Source organism: Sturnus vulgaris, chromosome 3 (genome assembly GCF_052056855.1).
Source record: "Sturnus vulgaris isolate bStuVul1 chromosome 3, bStuVul1.hap1, whole genome shotgun sequence".
NCBI lineage: Eukaryota > Metazoa > Chordata > Aves > Passeriformes > Sturnidae > Sturnus > Sturnus vulgaris.
This window is the reverse complement of record NC_142245.1, coordinates 94,901,360-94,920,357: the sequence shown is the minus strand read 5'-3', so window position 1 is coordinate 94,920,357 and position 18,998 is coordinate 94,901,360. Positions and strand designations below refer to the sequence as shown.

At 37.8% G+C, this 18,998-nt stretch overlaps 1 protein-coding gene across 30 annotated transcripts in view; it reads left to right on the top strand.

Annotated features, from left to right (window-relative positions):
- The window catches only part of DLGAP2 (DLG associated protein 2), a 454,715-nt gene that overhangs the window by 358,734 nt on the left and 76,983 nt on the right, over window positions 1-18,998 (top strand). For all 30 annotated transcript variants that reach the window (XM_088162316.1, XM_088162319.1, XM_088162314.1 and 27 more), the window contains one exon: window positions 7,846-8,915. In XM_088162316.1, the coding sequence (XP_088018442.1) occupies window positions 7,846-8,915 (1,070 nt within the window). The remainder of the gene's footprint in view (window positions 1-7,845; window positions 8,916-18,998) is intronic.

Sequence of the window (18,998 nt, the reverse complement as noted above, 5' to 3'; positions counted from 1 at the left end):
ATAAATATTTTTGCTTGGATACATGAGCATTAGTTCTTACAATCCCCTTAGTATTGGATGGGGTGGAAAACTTCCTTTGTGATATATCATCATAAAAAGTGGTCATATTCAGAAGAATTCCAGAAACATTGAGGAAAAAAAAAATCAGGGAAGGAGATCATAGATATCTGTATTATTTCTTTTGTTTGATTTTTATTGAAGGATTAATGATAAGTACTTCTTAGTTGAAAAGAAACCCTGGAGATTTGGTGGTTCCATTCAGCTGAATAGTTGGCCCAAGTGGTTTGGATCCTTGGAATCAAATTTTGGCAATTATGCCATCACAGACTATATTTCAAAAGAACCACCCTTCCATGCCATCATCTTTCTGATTGGGAACCCTTTCAGGTTTCTAACACATTTATTACAGTCCAGCAAAATTGTGCATTCTGCAAAATGCAGCCCTGCTTAGAGATGATCTACCTCAAGAACACAGGTATCATAGGCAAAATGACCAAGAACTTTTCTCAGCAAATATTTACAACTAATCCTGGCCCCATAAGGTTAATGGGAGATTTGTTACTGCTATCAACATGACAAGGATTTCCCTTGTACTTCCAGAATTGTGCATAGATTTCTGTGCATACCTTTGAGTTGTACCATGCAATTACTTTGGCTTCCTTTAATTGCTGAGAAAATAGTGGCAGTTTTATGACCCGGTGGGAAATGGATTGTCTCATGACCTAATAACTGCAAGCAGTAAAATTTCATCCTTTAGGAAAGGAAATCCATAAAGCCAGGCACAATAAGGAACAAAAGAAGTTTAATGGTGCTGGGTTAGCATTTCTGCTCTGCATTTGGAAGCTTTATAACCAATTGTTCAATGATATTCACATAGTGAAGCACTGAGTGACTCCATACAGCTGGATTTTTCCAGAAAATAAGTTTACGTGTTAGTTATTTTAGGTCAGTCTAGTCCTGCTACATTATATTTTTTCAAAACTTCGCTGATCATACCGATTTTGTGAAAAAATATTAGTCATAAATCATTCTGTGGCCTTACCTGTGTCATAGCACTGTTGAAAGGTGAATAATGGCAATGTACTTCAAACTTGAAAAGCACTGTGAAGTTCTGTGTGCTGCATACTAGTTGGTAGCAAGACATCACACACTTCAAACTAATGGAAATTAATTTTGCACCATCCTGAGGACTACCCACATTGCTCCACTCCATATCCTGAAGCTTTATAAAAATCCCATATTGCCTCACATATTTCTGCCCTGTTCTTTTTCATGGCATAGGCACAATATTGTGACTTTCATCCTCTCCATACAGTCCAAGGACCGATTTTTCCACTCAGAAGATGTGAGATGTCTTCATTCCTCAAACAGTTTCCATATTTCTTCATTTTCACACATATCATTCCCTGTTCTCCATTCCAAGCAGTCAGTTTTGTAACCTGGCCTTAGCTTGTCCCTGGTCAAGCTTTCCCCAGTTATCATAACCCTGTATTTTCCTTCCTCCCAGTATATTGTGCTTTGTGCCCCCCACCAGCCTGTTCACAACGTCCAAGGTTCCATTCTTGCTCATTGACTATTATTCTGCACTATTTTTATTATATACCCTTTTCTCTTATCATGCTTATTTATCTCAGAAATAAATCCCTTGAGACATTGGACTGTCAGTCTGCTAATCTTTATTTGAAAGATGTATAGATGTGGAATATTGTTGGGCTGAACAATAGGATTTGGTCCTATCAAATATTTGTTCCACATGCAGACACACCTGCAGAACAGTGCTCAAAACTGACTGTACTGAATGAATTGCAGCATTCCACATGGTCCTTACTTCTTCCTTTGAGTTTTCTGACTTTGCTCCTATTTGGTATGTTCTGGACTCTGGTGCTATTCTAAGAATACAATTTGAATATCCATTTTTACCTAACATGGGAATTATAAAAACCATCTTACCCTTGGTCACTTTGTCATGTAGTTCCACTGAATTAACTGTCAAAAACATTTTCCATGGCTTAGCAGTATCCCTGTGCTCAGATCACCTAAATATGCATTTTTGTGGTAGGTTTCTGCCCTGGAGATTGTCAGCCACAGTTTTTGCCATAGTCAGCAGAGACAAATACATACATGAAGGGTAGTATTCATCTGTCATTTTTGGACACATAGTTCAGGCTTCAGAAGAATCGTGCCAGTTTCTCAGTCAAAAATAACACCACATCCAGTCTGTGTTTGTAACAATCTTTGCCTGGTGGTGTTTTTTAAATCATACCTATGTATCCGTTCCTATTTGTGTAGTATGAAACCGTGATGGTGACAGCTTAACAGTATAGGCTGGACACACCCTCTAGCTCTGCAGTGGAAACAGAGCCAGACATGCCTGCCACACAGTGCCCAGGATTCTGAACAGAGAAGTATTTGTTTTTCAGGTTTTAGTGTCGGAACAAACCAAGCATCCACATGCAGCCCATGTGCTGTTTTAGAGCTTTGGGCATTTTGGTGTTTGGCTTTAGGTCCTCAGAACTACCTACTTCTCTTCCTTGACTGTGCAGATAGACTGGCTGCATAAAGTACCTTGTGGCAACAGGGCTGTGAAAACCAATACAACTTGTCTTTGAGGGGATGCCACTCAATGTTCGATATTTCAAGTAAGCAGCCTGAGTAGTTATGTAGGAATTCACAGAAAGGTCAATGCACTGCATGAAGAGCACACACCAAAAATACAAGCTGTCTTCTAAAACTGGAAGATGGTCACTCAATCTTTGCAATTTTATGCAAATTTTATACCAGATGTTGTGCTACATAAATAGGTTGAAAATCTCATGAGATCATAGCAGAAGCTTAAGCCATTTGCATTTCCAGACTTCTTCCTTGCATTTGGCCAATTAGTCACTCTTCTCAATCCCTGTAAATATTCATTTTCAAGGCTAAAATAAAACAGAGAAAAATACTATAACAAGTTAATGAGGAAACAGTGCTCATATAATACTACTTAATGCAGACCTCGGACAGACATTTTTCCAGCTAAAACATTTTAATTATCCATTTTCATGTTTAATGTCCACTTATTTAATTAATATATCAATTTTTCCAATATTTCATTTTTTATTAGTTATAGGTTAAGCTATGAGTATATGTTTTTCATAATGCATTTTAACACTGATTCAACTGTGTGAAACAGCAGAATGCAGCAGTCTGGTTTTGTCGATCACCTCTTTTTGAAAGCTCGGTTAGCTATCTCTTTTCAGCAGTGCATTTTCCTGGTTACACTAGGCAGAAGAACTGCTCCTTCTCCAATGAAAACAGCACAGATGTTTCAGATGGGAAAGAATTTCACTGACAAGCTGATAAGGTTAAAGCAATTCAAATTAATTTCTCATAGAAAGAAAAGTAAGAAAAAAAATCAGGCATCATTTAGTAGTTCCAGAGAGTATTATCATACCCTGAAAGCTTGCTTCTAATATGCAACACACGAAAAGATTTGTGGAGACATGTACTTCTATTGAATGTCAGAGAAGTTTCTGTGCTTTTATAATGATGCTCTTTAGCCAAGAGCAGTGTTCCAGGAACTCTAGAAATGCACAGCTCTTATGTTTCATTACTTAGAGGGTTTTAGCCTTCTGACCTAGAACATTTATAGCAATTCTAATTCACATTTCAAACATTTCAAAACCCAATTTCTTGGTCCTTGAACCTGTCTTTCTTTCCCTTGATACTAACTAGCACAAGGAAAAATCTTGGATGATCTAAAAATTGTAGCCAGACCCCAAACACAGGCAAACCAATGTCTTCTTGGAGCAAAAGAACAACTCTCAGAAATCCCAGAACTGAAAACAGGAGAACAAAAAGCAGGGCATGACATGGCAGAACAGGGAAAGAGTTGAAAGAGACAGGAAGGGTACAGAAATCCTTCCATCTGCCAAGGTTAAAGGTTGACATATCTGTACAGTAGTCTCTGAAAAAGAAGAGCTTTAAGGGATTTTCAGGGTTTTGGAATTACTGGATTCTTTGACATAACAGCCATGTCTTGTTTTAGGTCCACCCCAACTCCAGTCTTTAAGTACTTTCTGACTATCCATTGAAGTTAATTGGAAGATTCTATTTTGCTTTGATGAAATCTAAAAACAGCCATTCCTATGGTCACATATAATATATATTTTTTCTCTGTTCCTATTCCTTTATATCTTTGTCTGCTTTAGGTTATGTTTATTTGTTCTTCTGTCTCCCTTTAGCTCTTCAGTTCTGATGGTGGCATTTTATGTTCTTAGAACGATTGCCCAGAGCAAACATAGGCGTTGCTGTAAAAAAAAATAACAAACTTCAAAATATAGACTAAAACTTCAGTCCAGTCTGTCATTATTTGATCTATCAAATATGAAAGTATTTAATTATACCAAAATATTAAATTTCTTTTGAAAGGATTGAGAAAAAAGATTACTTTAGTTTTATGAATTTTTATGAATCAGCTGAGATGTGGTCATTGTCCATAGACAAACTTTTAGCCTCATGCAAATGCTAGAATTAGTAGAATTTTAAGCTAGCACATTTTTCTTGGCAGGCTAAGAGCTACCACACGGGCAATTGCACTGCTCTAGTCCCACACAGTAATTCATTCAGCCACAGCTCAACTGTTTCTTCAAGCACTTCAGTCTCCTGAAGAAAGCTGACTGAATAATACAAAGCACAAATTACTTGATAAATTTATATATTGTATTTCAAAATTCTGAATAATTTTCAAAATATTTGTGTTAATAAGTAGTTGTGTCCAGGATAAAGATCAAGTTTGATGTCCTAAATAGACAAACGTAATTGTAGTGATAAATTTAAATTATGCACATGTAAGTAATTTGGGAATTTATCTAGTTTTAGTTACTCTCCATGACAGAGTTAAGAGGGGGCAATTACTTCTGGAAAACATCTACTTCTTAATTCATGTTTTAATTATTTTGATTACACCTAATAAATGCCTATAGCAGTTTCTAGCTACTGTGTTTCAAACAAAAATAATTCAGACATTCCATGTAGCACATAAAATGCTATATGAAAGCATGCTATGTGAAAGCAACACATAGAAAATTGTATTTTTCTATAGTTGCAATGAGCTGGAATCACAGGGAGCCATGAGGGACAGAAAAGCTGTTTTTAGATTATCAATTGCAGTGCAGTCAAATCATCACGTCTCATATTCCTAGGGATGTAAAAGGATGAAAATGTTTGAAGCCTTCTGGGCCGTGTTTGATGTTGCATGAGGCCTAAAGAAATCACCAGGGACTAGCAATTCTGTGCTCAAGAACTCATTTAAAAATAGTTTCTTATTGTCTTTCTTTCATTCTGGATCTCTGCCATTCCCTTACTTTTTTTGTTTAAATACATTGGTGAGGCATAGTACAAGTCAAAGTCATTCATAGATGGGCAAGATTGTGATGAAAAGGCTTGGGATTGACTCTCATCGTGGTGTTAGAGTGACAGAAGAGGTTTCTTCCACCTCCCTCTGGCTCACATTGCTGTGAACATTAATATCAGAAAATCCATAAGCATTTTGGAAAATGTTTCCTTATTGCAACTTCCTATTTCTATAAAAAAAGAGCAGTACCTTCCACACAGAATCATAGAATATTTTGGGTTGAAAGGCACCTTTAAAGGTCATCTAATCCAACATCCCTGTAACAGGCAGGGTCATATTCAACTAGATCAACTCTTCCAGTGTTTTACCACCTTCACTGTAAAAAAAAACAAACTACTTCAGTCTATCTAATCTCGTGGGTTTGTAAGAACTACAGTAGTAATCTCTGTCAGGTGCTTTGGGAATCCTTTACAGGAAGTGCAGACTAAGTACATTCAGCACATGGTCCATTATTATTCCCCTGATAATGTTTGGTAATATCCTGGGTAAAGTACCACTAATTACAGGACTACTTATGTGGCTGAATTCCACTGTTATAATTTACTGCCATGTCTGTATATCATCAAAATTACGTCATTTCAAAGAAACAGTTATATTTCCTCTCTGTAACTACATTTATCCAAGGTATTATAACCTAAATAGAACAACAGACTCAGTAATCAGCAGTAATAAGATTTTATTTTAATGTGATAATAGCCAAGAATTAAGTAAAAGAAACAGACAGGAAAACAAAATAGAAGCAGAAAAGGATGTACACACAGACCCATTAGTTTGATGCCCTGATAAAGTATGGAGGTGGTATTTGTGCCCTTAAATCCGTCTTGGACTCCAGTGTGGCATCATTGTGCTTAGGCTAAAGAATATTTCACTATTTATTAGTTTAATGCTGAATTCATTTTAAAATGTTTTGTGCAACTCTGCTGAAATTAGGATTTAATAAAACTATCTAAGCATCTCCCACAATAGGAAATATACAGCATTTAGGTTATGAGATAGCTGATGCTAAAGACTTGCAACCAATTGCCTTATGTACTGAAGGTATCCTGATGTAACACATATTAGTTGAATAAAATTAGAGAGATATGAGTATTGATCTCTTTCATGGCCATATGCAGGCATTCAGTTTTCACCCTCAGTGGAAATATGATTTAGGACAGCCTTGTCATATAGTTAGAAGTCCTTCAAAGTGCTGTCAATTACTGTGGTATCTCTACAGCCTGGTTTCAAGTGTCCAGTTAATAAATATTCTCTGGCTTCCATTCTGGTTGAGATCTGCGGCTTCCTTGTATCAACCACCTGTGCAAGATTATTTAGATTCTTAGAGCAAATTTGCAGAAAGTCTGTGCTAAGTGGGTTGTATAAACACTTACACATCTGTCTTATCCTCTGAAGGATTATCTTGAATCATATCTCTTTGTCTGCTATTGAAATGTTTCTTAAATAAGCTGAAATTGTAGAGGGAAAGTGAATGAGAAAATCAAATTGAAGTATTTCTGGGGTTGTTTTTAATTTTCTGTTTGTAACATTTGACAGCTGCAAGAAATTGCACAAGAGGAAAAAAAAATCAAAGGCTTAAGTATCAAAATCTTTGCTTACAAGCTACTCTTATTTAGCAATCATGCTTGCAAAATAACCACAACTTGGAGCACATGATTCATAGGAACAAGTAATCAAGTATATAAAACCCCATAGCTTGTACCTAAATATATTTGTTTTTTTTCAGAAATAACTTAGAGTCATTAAGTAAATATTTTGTAGTGTGGTCATAAAAAGGGGAAAACTGCCTAATAGAGAATACTCTACATGTATGGTAATAGCAATAATACTTCTGGACTAATGATAACAGATGTTCAAATAGTATGAAATGCTTATTGATAAACTGCTTAGCATTATAAAAATTTAGCTTCATTTCAGCATGTTCATACTTTTTTTCTTCTTGCTGTTTATTATTTTTACTTATGAAGAGTGAAGAATGAAGCTGAGATTCATTGTAGAAAATGAAGTTCAATTTATGGTATACAAAAATGAGTCCATGGAGAAAGGATACATGTAATATATCCAACTGTGAAACCACCAAAATAGAAACTAGACCCATGTAACTTAAATGATTAGCCACAAAGCTTGACATATGAGCTATAAATATTAAATGATAAACTGAATACTTGAATGTAACCATTAAATTTGAGTAAATTTACACAATGAATAGCTTCATAACATTTAGAATTGCTAGCAGACAATTTTGCAAAGAGAAAGGGAGCTGTATTCATCCCATAGTTTACTCATAGTGAACAGTTTTAATCAGTTTTTAAATTGTGGAAGAAATTTCATGAATGGTAGACTTTCCACCAAGGTCATAGAGAAAAAATGTTTAGTTTTTCAATATACTTGGAATTTTCAGGTAAATCTTTTAATCAGACACATAACACAGGTTTTATGTGTTCTCATGACAGACCAGCAGTACTCATGGTCGCCTTCTCAGCACTTCAATGAAGAAAGATACTCTCCTGCTCCGAGGAATATGAAAGGATTATCTGGTAGTCGCAATCAACCACAGTTATGTTCAGCTCATACTTGTGGCTTAGCATCCCCTGAAGATTGTGAACATACCCACGACCATATCCACCATGGGCAGGAGCCAAGGCCATCGTATCTTCTCAGCCCCACGGAGAGTTGCCCGCTGGACCACCATCGTTGCTCCCCACGCAGCTCCATTCATTCTGAGTGCATGATGATGCCCATGGTAATGGGCGATCACATGTCAAGTAGCACTTTCCCCAGAATGCACTACAGCTCTCATTACGACTCCAGAGACGACTGCGCCATGTCTCACGGTAACCCTAAGATTAACCGTATTCCTGCAAATCTTTTGGACCAATTTGAGAAACAACTTCCTCTTCACCGGGATGGCTTTCACACTTTACAGTACCAGCGGACCTCAACAGCTGCGGAACAACGCAGTGAGAGCCCGGGAAGGATACGCCATCTCGTTCATTCCGTCCAGAAACTTTTTACTAAATCTCATTCTCTGGAAGGATCATCCAAGGGCAATGTTAATGGAACAAAGGGAGACAGTCGAGGGGACGATCATCATCATGGGCACCATTCCAAGCATAGCAAAAGGAGTAAAAGTAAGGAGCGAAAACCAGAAACCAAGCATAAATCTGGAATGAGTAGCTGGTGGAGCTCTGATGATAATTTGGACAGTGATAGCACTTACCGAACCCCTAGTGTGGTAAATAGGCACCATGCAGACCATATATCCCATTGCTATCCTGAGGCACTCCAGGGGCATTTTGGGGATCTGTCATTGAAGACTTCCAAAAGTAACAATGATGTGAAGTGTTCGGCTTGTGAAGGGCTACCAATGACCCCTGATAGCAAATATATGAAAAGGAGTTCTTGGTCCACGCTTACAGTAAGTCAGGCTAAAGAAGCTTATCGCAAATCATCACTGAATTTAGATAAGCCTCTGGTTCATCAGGAAATCAAACCTTCCTTGAGGCCGTGCCATTACCTTCAGGTAAGAGGAAGATTTTCTTGAGATTTTTAATGAAAAGAACATCACAATTTATGCCATAGTCATCATAAAAAATATACAAAGGTACCTCTCAACGAATTTCTGTATGGCTCTCCTAATGCAGATATCAGATATTTCATTAAAGTGAGAAATCTCTAGCTTTTGTCTTTGCTTATAGACCACAGATTAAAAACTACAAAACATGTGTGATATGAATTAGTTTCAGGTCAATGTATGTGTTTTCATCTTTGGAATCCACACTGAACACCTTGATGAAATATATATACCACACTAAAAAAGAGCGGTTCTCTCAGCAGTCTGAGAGCTAGAAAAGGGGTTTCAAATAAATCTATGAATGAGTGGTTTTAAAAACAGCCTGTGAGGAATCCTATTTTTATGTTCTTTTATTCCTTTTCTCCATATTTTTGTAAGTAACAGAAGAATGGATTTACTGGTGTACCAAACTGCTTTGTTGTGGTCATGATCACCTGCATATTTCTTTTTAATGATTGGATCACTCAGGATCATATTGAACTGAGCCTCTTTTGAAGCCATACGATAACAACATCTGTGTTAAAAGATACATGTGTACCTTAGAGAGAGAGATATTTCAGGCCTGGGCCTCAGACTGGTTTTGATGGTGTTCTGCACATTTTTTCTCTTGCAGTAACAAAGAAGATCCCACTTTCTCCTACATTTAAATTTTAATACCCTCTGTTTGATGCTGTTTGCCACCCCAAAGTCACGTTAATGTAACTATTTATCATGCTGCAAAATTATCTGGATCATAAAGTGACATGAGTTTAAAAAATACTTTCCAAAATACTATTTTTAGACATTTGCATAATTTACCTGGCCTACATCCAGCACAGTCCCATCACAAGTGACATAAGCACATCAGATTATACAGAAAACTCTGGTGGGTGCAGAGCAGAAAGGAGAGAGTACCTCAGAAAACTTCAGCTAGCTTTGTCACTGGAAAAAATGTAGTACATAAATATTCCTTTAGTAATTTATACTAAGTATAGCCAGCAAAGCCCACATTGTTCTGAGCATGTTCTCTTCTATTTCTAAGGAACTCCTTTTCTCCAGAACTTCACTATTCTCACATTAACCTGAAATATCTAGTCCAGATCTATGTATTTGAAGATTTTCAGTTTCTCTGGGCCTTGCAGAAATGACTGTACTTCTGTGCAGCTCTCCTCTCAGAGCTATAGGTGTCCAATAGCAATGAGTCACACTTGAAGAGCCAGATCTTTTCAAATGCATATGCAGACATCCAGGATCAATCTTCCCTACTGAAACAGGGAAAGTTTCTCATTGCAGAGAAAGGAAAATAAATTGCAGCCCTCAGAGCATTACCATGCAAATTGATTCCAGCCTAGACTGACAGCTGTGTATTTTATCATATCCATTCTCATGTATGTAAAATAGACTGCAGTTCCCTGGAAGTTTTTGATCTAACTCAAGGAGCCAGAACTAAAAGTGCGTCATGTGCAGAGACTTCCACTCTGTGTGAAGTGTCTATGTTCTAAAACCATGCATACAGCTGTGAAATTACAAAGAAGTTTAGATATGACTAGTTTGTTCCTTCCCATTACATACTTCTACCCTGACAATTCTGGTTCCTCTATACCTCTTTTGAGTTTAGTGCTTTCCTTCTCAATCATGTTTCATTATTTCTTCTTCTCCATTCCCCCACTCCTACATCTCATTTGTGTTTGCAGAAACCATCAATTTTTACTTCCCTTTTGCCTTCTCCTTACTCCCAGCTTATATCAGCATCCTCAAGTGAATGTGAAAGACTGAGCTCACAATCTAACTTGGCTATTGCCATGCTTTAGATCATGCCCCGTGACAAGACTAGGGGTCAGAAAAGCACACTTCTTTGCAGTAATTTTTAAAATGCTTTTTGTAAATTGAGATTACTACAGAAAGCAATTTTCATTCAGTAATTATGAATTAGCTTAAAATCTAGGAGATGTGAATTCAAATTTTTGCTGCACAGAGGCTTTGTGATCTTTGTTTTTAAGACCCTTTAAAAATGAGATAGTACCCATTTCCTATTCACGGGGATCCTATAATGGAAATATGTTAAGACTCAAGTGCTCAGTTACTACCACAAGGAATCTATACTTGTCTCCAAAGCAATAATACAAGGAATTCTATAACAGAAATATTCTCATTATAAAATAGTAAAATAAAGTGTTATGTTTCATCATATCAGAATGCGCCATTCAGAGCATAGATATCCTTCAGACTGAGTGGCTGGCTTATTCACTAGCCCAAGGTCAGCAAACAAATTGAGGGGACTCCATTCTGTCAATGTCATAACTAAATGCTTGGTTTTGAAACTCCTACTTTGAGGGATGTTGGCTGTCTTGATGTAATCATTAAGACCAGAAATATGCCCCATTATTAGCTCTGCCAGGAACTTTCTCTCTGACCCAGGAAATGTAATTTGTTAATTGCTGCACACTTCAATTGCTCTATCTGCAAAACTGAGGAGGGATATTTAACTTTTTATATGGCAGTGTAAGCAGCATCACTGAATAATGATTGGATAAAAATAATCAATAGGTTCAGAAACTGAGAAAGGTAGAGAAACATGTCAGAATTCCTACCAAGAAGAGTTTACTGCCTTGCTCAAAAGTAGACGGCTAAGAGAATTCAAGGGATTATGATATGCAGCAGCAGATTTCCCTGAAGTGCACAAGTGAACAAATTAACATAAAACCCCAAGGCCTTTCACAGGGACTCTGTTTTTAAAGTGATATTAAATGCATTTGTCCTGACTGATGTCATCTATATATTTTTAATTTTTTTTAGAATAAAAGTGTTAAATTATAGTCTTTCAGTGAATACAAAATACGTAAGCATTCCTCAGAATAACAAAAATTAAATTTCTATGTTTATATATTAATAGTATCAATTTATTTATATATGGCTTTTGTTCTACTACCTAGTTATATGAGGTTTCTCAGTAGCCAACTCATTTTTCTATCTATTGGTTTTCTTCCTATAATTTATTTTTGCATGAAGTATTTCTACTTCTGTTTTCCACTGTGTCTTTTGATATGCAGGATCTCAAACTGAAAGACCATGGCAGTCTTAGGCCTGTGCTTGAGACTTTGTTTTCTGTCTTATGTTTCTGGGCTTCCACCATAATTACTGAACTTCTTTTCCTTCAAACTGAAACTTTGAAGAGTGAATATAAGAATTTTTTGTCTAAGAAGGAAGCTGCTAGCAAATTAACAAATGCCTGGAAACAGGAGATGAGACAAGGGATTTTGAAGGTGTCTGCTCATTATACACTTCAGTCATGTCCTAGAGCTGAAAGGAAGTATTTCTTTAACCTAGTAAATCTCCAAGCCTAATATCTGGCTCCTCTTTTAGATTTTCACATTCCCTTCTTCGCACAGTCCTTGCAGTTAAGGCATCTCCTTGGACTGGAGTGGGGTGCTGTAAGTCAGAGGTGATTCAATCAACATGCCTTTTTCAAGCATGGATGGTCATCAAGTCCTTAAGGGGATGGTTTGACAGAACTAAATTAGTTGAAATAAAGCTGTATAAAATAGTGATTATTTTTCTTGTTTAAAAGCAGATCAGATTTGCATCACTCCTTCTACCGTGGGGGCGATGGGAACACACAGGGACAAGGGAGAGAGGAAGAGTGAGAAGCTCATTTGTGAGGGCTGTAATATCAATCAGTTGATCAACTACCACCTCAAGAGCAGAGGGTACCCATTTGTGAGTGTACTATAACAGCATTTATTAGACCATATCTTGTGAATGATTAGCTGCAATTTTGAATGGACCTTTAATTTCTATTTTGAATGTAGCCAAATTGACTATGTCAGTGCATTTCTGGGCACCAAACACTTTGCCACCTCACTCAGCAGGCAAAACAGCCCAAGTAGAACACACATGCAATAATGCACGCTTTTGTATAGTTTTAGCCATAGTGGCTGCTACTGTATTCCAAGTCATTTTAATTTTAACATAAAATATGTTAAGAAAAAGATAAATGAGCTGTGAGATCTCCTCTGCTTTCATCAGCTGTTTTGGCTAATTAGGTTTCACACATGTACAGTGCAATGACTTTGATTTATTCCACTCTGATATGAGTGGAAGCATAGGAGCAAAGATTTTTAACAGAAAAAAAATATATATGAACTAGATAACTGTGCTGAAAGGATGTGCACAAAAGAGTCACTTACGATTTCCAGAGCTGAAATATCTTTGAATGCTAGTTAAAGAAAAATAATTCCTACAATAGAGCCAAAAGATAGGCAAGGGCATCACACTCACCATGACTGTAGTTCTGGAGCACAGTGTGATGTGTCACTGATTAATATTCCTTCCTCACCCATTCAACAGCTTCCAAAGCAGCAAGCAATTGGGGTAAACATACCACAAGGTACAGTGAATGAGTCAGCACTAAAAAAGGAAATAGCATGTTGTTCTAAAAATGGCTTCAACCCACTCCTGTCTTCCTAGTGCATTTAAGTACGAGCGTCATCGGTTACAGCAGAGGCACTGCTAAGCATGTGGATAATAATGTCAGCTGGGTACTCTACAGAATGAAAGAACAGCACAGAGTTGGTCTTCTTAAAAAAGAAAATGAAAAAAGCAGCAGTTTTGACAGGGCTCTATGCTGATTTAAGTTAAGGCTACATGGAGAAAATCTTTGAGGACAAGCTAATGGATAAATAGGCCTTAAGCCCTCAGTTACCTTTTCCCAGGAACTCTACTGTATGAGTGTGACAGTACAGATTCCCACAAATGGAACCACTGCCCTTGTGAGGCACACGACTGCTTTGCACTCTCCCTCTGGTTTGCAAGGATAGACGGATTTGAACTCAATGCACTCTTCTCAGCACTTCATCTTTGTGAAACTAGATTGTATCTGTTTGCTTGACATAAAACCCATGCATGAACTACAGAAACTACATCCAGTCCTCTACCAGTAAGTGCATAGTGTGCAGCTAGCCAGAGCTAGCAGAGATTTGATACTCATGTCCAAATCGCTATCACCCACGCTGCCTTCACAATGATTTATGACCAGCCACCACTCAAGAATTAACTGGGTTGTTTCCACAGCAGGAAAAGCTAGTATAGACAGTGGGGTAGCAGAACAGTCTGCATCCTAAATCAGCATGGATGAATGCTGTACCATTTGGTTTTCTACAGCCCATTACAGTCCCACAAGGATGTCTCAGCCGCCCCTATGCCCCTCCCAGTCAGCAGTGGAGATGTGCAAGACAAACAGGTAGTGCCCAGACAAAAAGGGAAATGGAGGGACAGTTTTTGCCCTATGGTCCATTCACAGTGTTAATGTCAGCCTGCAACATCTCATGGAGCATTAAATAAAAAGGAGTAATAAAGCTTACACTTCCCTGTATTTACAGAATGCTGATGGGTTTGTATATCACAAATCCCAGAATACTTAAATACCCCTCCCAAGGGAAAAAATATTTTAAAAAGGAAAATTAAATAAATACAATCAATCAATGAATTGTAAAGCAAAGCTCTGACCAAACAGCTGTCTTAAATCCCTGGTATCTTGAATTACTGTGTTAATCAGTGATACAGTGCACTGTGTCCATGCCCATGTACTAGAATCCTCATCTTGGATAAAATGAATTACTGAAACTTTTTTCCAAATGAGAGTAGAAAGATTTCAGAGTTAGTATTTTCTTAAAGCTTCCAGAACATATCCCCATTACTGTGGAAATGTCAAAGCTGTGAGTAGAAAAGGGAGGCCGTGATCCCACTGCCCTTTAATCAGGGGGAGTTGTCCTCCTTTATGATGTTAGAAGTGTGTTGCCAAATTGTTTTCAATGTTCACTTCACTGAAGCTGAAGGCTGACCTTTGCAGTTGTTACTCAAAGGTGTCACTGGTTCTGAAGAAGTTTTCTTACAGGAGTACCTTACTATTATATACACTCAGGCCATCTGTTGAAGGAGACTGCCAGGAACACACACTGGGGGCTGTAATGACTGCACTCTCCTAGGCCTGGGGTACACCCAGCTCCTCGCTTGAGAAGTCTATGCCATTTTTTCCTGCAAGGAGGTGACTGAAAAAATGGTGAAGTATTCACAAATGTGTGCTTTGTTCTTGTTTTTGTGTTTTCTGGGTTTAGCCATCTTATAAAGGTGGTTTATTAAACAGAAATTGCAAATGTATTTAAATAGCTCATTGTCCATATGGACATGTTTCCTTGTACTTTGGTAGAGAAACACTTTTTGAAAAGTATGCAGATTGTTAATCATTACATAGTAGACAGACAGGAAAAAATACTTATTTTGCTCTGGAAGCCAGATAATTGGTCATCTGGACTTAACTGTTCAAAACATTATGTCGATTAGTTAAAATCAGAAAAAAAATTGATGAGAGGCAAATATAGCTATTAAAGAGCCTTTAAAATACTTGTGTTTTAAAGACGTACTGTTTTTTCAGTAGTAGACCTGTAACAAACTGAAAGAAAAAAAAGTTATATCATTTCCTGCTTTAATTAAATAAGATGCTGTTTACCACAGGGCACTTTCTGAGTCAGCCCTGCAAATGCTGCCTTTTAGGTTCATCCCTCTCTAGCCTTAAAATAGCTCTGCAAAACTGGAGACCTTGCTCCTTAGTCTGTGGTTTCAGAGATGCTGTGCATTGTAATTTGTTGGGAGCACCTTTCCTTTTCTTCTTTTTACGGGCATTTTTTTCTCTTACTTTATACTTCTGTAACTTTGAATAGTCCATGGGATCTTTACCGACTCAGAAAAACTCGTGGTCAGCTTCAGTTGCTGATGTTGTTGTCCCCTTGGTATCATCTGCTGCCTGCCAGTCAGGCAGCCCAACTGGCAAGTGTACTCCTGGCTCCGTTTCACCTGTAGCAAGAGACAGGCTGCAATCCTGTTTAAGTCTTTAGCCTTTTGATGCTTGGTTTTGGCAGAATTTGCATTTAATTCAATTTATAGAAAAAGATTTTAAGGAAAATGTAACTATGAGCTGCCCCCAAAAAACAAATACATGAAAATGAACTCTGGGTGCAAACTCTGTTTCTTGGCAGAAAAGCTGCTTGTTGTACACGCATGCAAAGTTCCGAGTTTTGATCTTTGATGTTTCTGTGAATTTCCACTAGTAAAATAATTGATACCTTATGCTACATGTATTCTATCAAATTACAGTGTCAGGATGGTTTCCTTGGCACTGCATTCCGATCCTCAATACTGTTATGTGGCTCAGCAGGTCTCAGGCATTTTTTTCATCCAAGCTAGAATGTTTTCCTAAACTCCCTCCTGAGCACTCTTGGTTCAGAACTTAGCATAGGCCAGGGTGTGCTCCTGGTAGCCACACTTTTTCAGAGGTAAAGATTGCTCCACAGCATGGGAGCAGACAAGACAATGGGTCTTTACTGAGCTGTGTTTGCCCAGCCCTAAGGCAGTCACCACCCCCTTCCATCCTTCTCTCTCCCGAGTTCTTATGGCTGTGCAGCAGCACAGTGAGTTGGAGCCACGCACCAGCTCAGCTGAACACTTACCTTCACTATCCTGATTACTGTTGTTAGGCTAATTTTTCAGGTAGCACTCCAGGTCAGTTGACCATTATTAGCATTGCTTGAAAAGCTGAATACTGCTAAAGGAAAGCCTGCCCCACTGAAGTTAATGGTAATATAATTTTAAAGTGGCTTGAGCTGACCACAAAGCAGTGTCCTTGATCGCATACCAAAGGAAATATGCAGCCAACTGACAGGTTTCTTGGTTGAAACTCTGCTGGTTTTGTGTCTTAGATTGAGGGACTGTAAACAGGCTCTCATGTAAGTACAGGCCAAGCCCTCCCTTCAGTCCAAGTTCACCTTAGATCAAAACTCTGGCACAAGATCTCAGTGAGCTTAGTAGGCTAAAATCACCCACAGTGTGGACAAGCCCGTGACTTGTCTGACTGCACCTTGCTCCCCCATGTCAAAAAAGCACAGAGTCCTGTGGGTCCCAGAGAGACCCAACAACACAGCAGAGGATTTGCAGGTGGCTGAACTGCAAGGATCTGTACCATCAGTAGGAGCACAGATGGTAATGGGGTGGGAATTTTGCCCACTTTCGTTCAAATTGTATAAACAAAGCCACAAAGTCCTCACAACACCAATTACAGTATTTAGCCATCCTTGAGTTATAATTCACATTGTTGTTGGAGAACCAGTTGGGAAACACAGTCCTGGTTCTTTCCTTTTTTGTTGTTGTTTTTTCTTTTTAATTCACCACTTGTGAGATATGAGTTATAAAACATTATTTAAGTGAAAAGAGCACAGTTCCTTAGAAAACACAGAAGCAATTTCAGTACACTGGACAGAAATCTTTCCATCAAAGGTTGTTTAGTGCAGTTTTCTTGGAACTCCACATGAGAGAATAAAATCAGGCAATAAATAATGCTGACAAGGATTTTCCTATTTGAACATCTCCCAGCTGGAACAGTATGTTTGTGTTCTGTGATCTGCATGGATGTCCAGATTATTACCAAATCCCAAATTCCTGAAATCAAGTTGTTTTCAACCCAATGCAAAGCATATGTTGTTTGTGATCTATATTATTTCCTTCCTCTTTCTGTAGTACTATGGCTGTTCAGAGCAATGCCTGGAGAGAATGGCTGGCAAGGTAAAGATGACTTGTTTTCTCAGATTAGCTCCTGCCTTGATGGACAGTGTCAACACATCTTCAGGAATGCTGCAAGAACTCTCTGTGCTTCTGAGCTGTCAAGTTCAAGGAGTAGAGGGTGGCATGTGAAAATTAAAGCTAATTATGAAGAATGATATTGTTAGTGGTGAGGAGGAGTCCCTGGCATGTTTTGTAGAGATTTTTCAATTACTTCATTGCATAATTCATGTTCTTTGCACAATGAATCAGCACATTAAAAAAAAAAAAAGCCACACAGAAGAAACTAGTCTAAAATGTGCACTGAGAATTGTGGTGAGTTGTAGACACAAGATTAGCTACTGAGGAAAGAAAATTCTCTTTTCAGATACTGCACTCTTCCCTCCTGCAGAAATTCTAGGCAGCATGGTCTAGAGTCCAGAGCCAGTAAATAGGGGAATGTCTTAGTGCCATTAACTTCAGAAAAATATTCTTGTAATTGCTTGGTGTTCCTTCTTGAGTGAAATTTTTGAAAACACAGCTCCCATCTCCCACTGTTGTATCAAGGAAACTTTCTACCATTGCAAAAAATCATCTCTGTCTGCTCTCCAAGATTGTAATTTACTTTTATCTACTTGCAGCTGTGCACAAAGGCTGTTTTTCTGAGGTTCTTGAAGACGTGATCTAGGAGAAAGCCTCTTACCTGCATTTCAGATTGTGTCATCTTCTTGACCAGGCTGAGGAAGCATAAAATTACAAAAATTATGTCTCCAACAGAGTGTTTCATATCTTATCCTTCTTCATATCATATATAGTCTAATTCCATGTGCAGACAGCTTCTGCTTCTAGTAAAAAGTGAAATTTGTATTACTAAAATAAGATTTAGGTAAAAATCAATATCTCAGTTAATTTCATATCTGCATGCTAATTAAATTTCACAGAACTCCTATGAGGTAGGTAATCCTCACTTTAACCTTTGGGAATGAGAAATATGAAGTGATAGTCATCTTCCTCAGCTGAAGCCCTTTATTTAGATGAGTTTCATTTTAGATAGTAAAGTAATCAGCAGTTTTAAGAAGATCAGCAGTTTAGTTGGGGAACATCTTGAAAATTCTGGGAGCTGTGAGCAAATGCATAGAAGTGAATGGAACAACAGGAGCAGGTCTGTTTTGAAATGTCAAAGGCTGTTACCATTTTGACTGTTTTAGCTAAACCCCGAACCTAAATAAATTAAAAAAATCAAATTAACAGTGGTCTAAGTCCAGAAGAATGAATATTTCATTGTTTCTTCCAGTTTTGTTGTCAGTATTACTTAGATACAAGATTAGATATTCACACTCCTAGAATTAGTTTTAGGGGGCCTAGGTTACCTATTTCTCACAAAGTAGAAGAAAAAGCTTTTCCCCCCTAAGTGTAGTCAAACATTGTAACAGGCTGTCTAAAGATATTGGTGAAGTCTTCATCTTT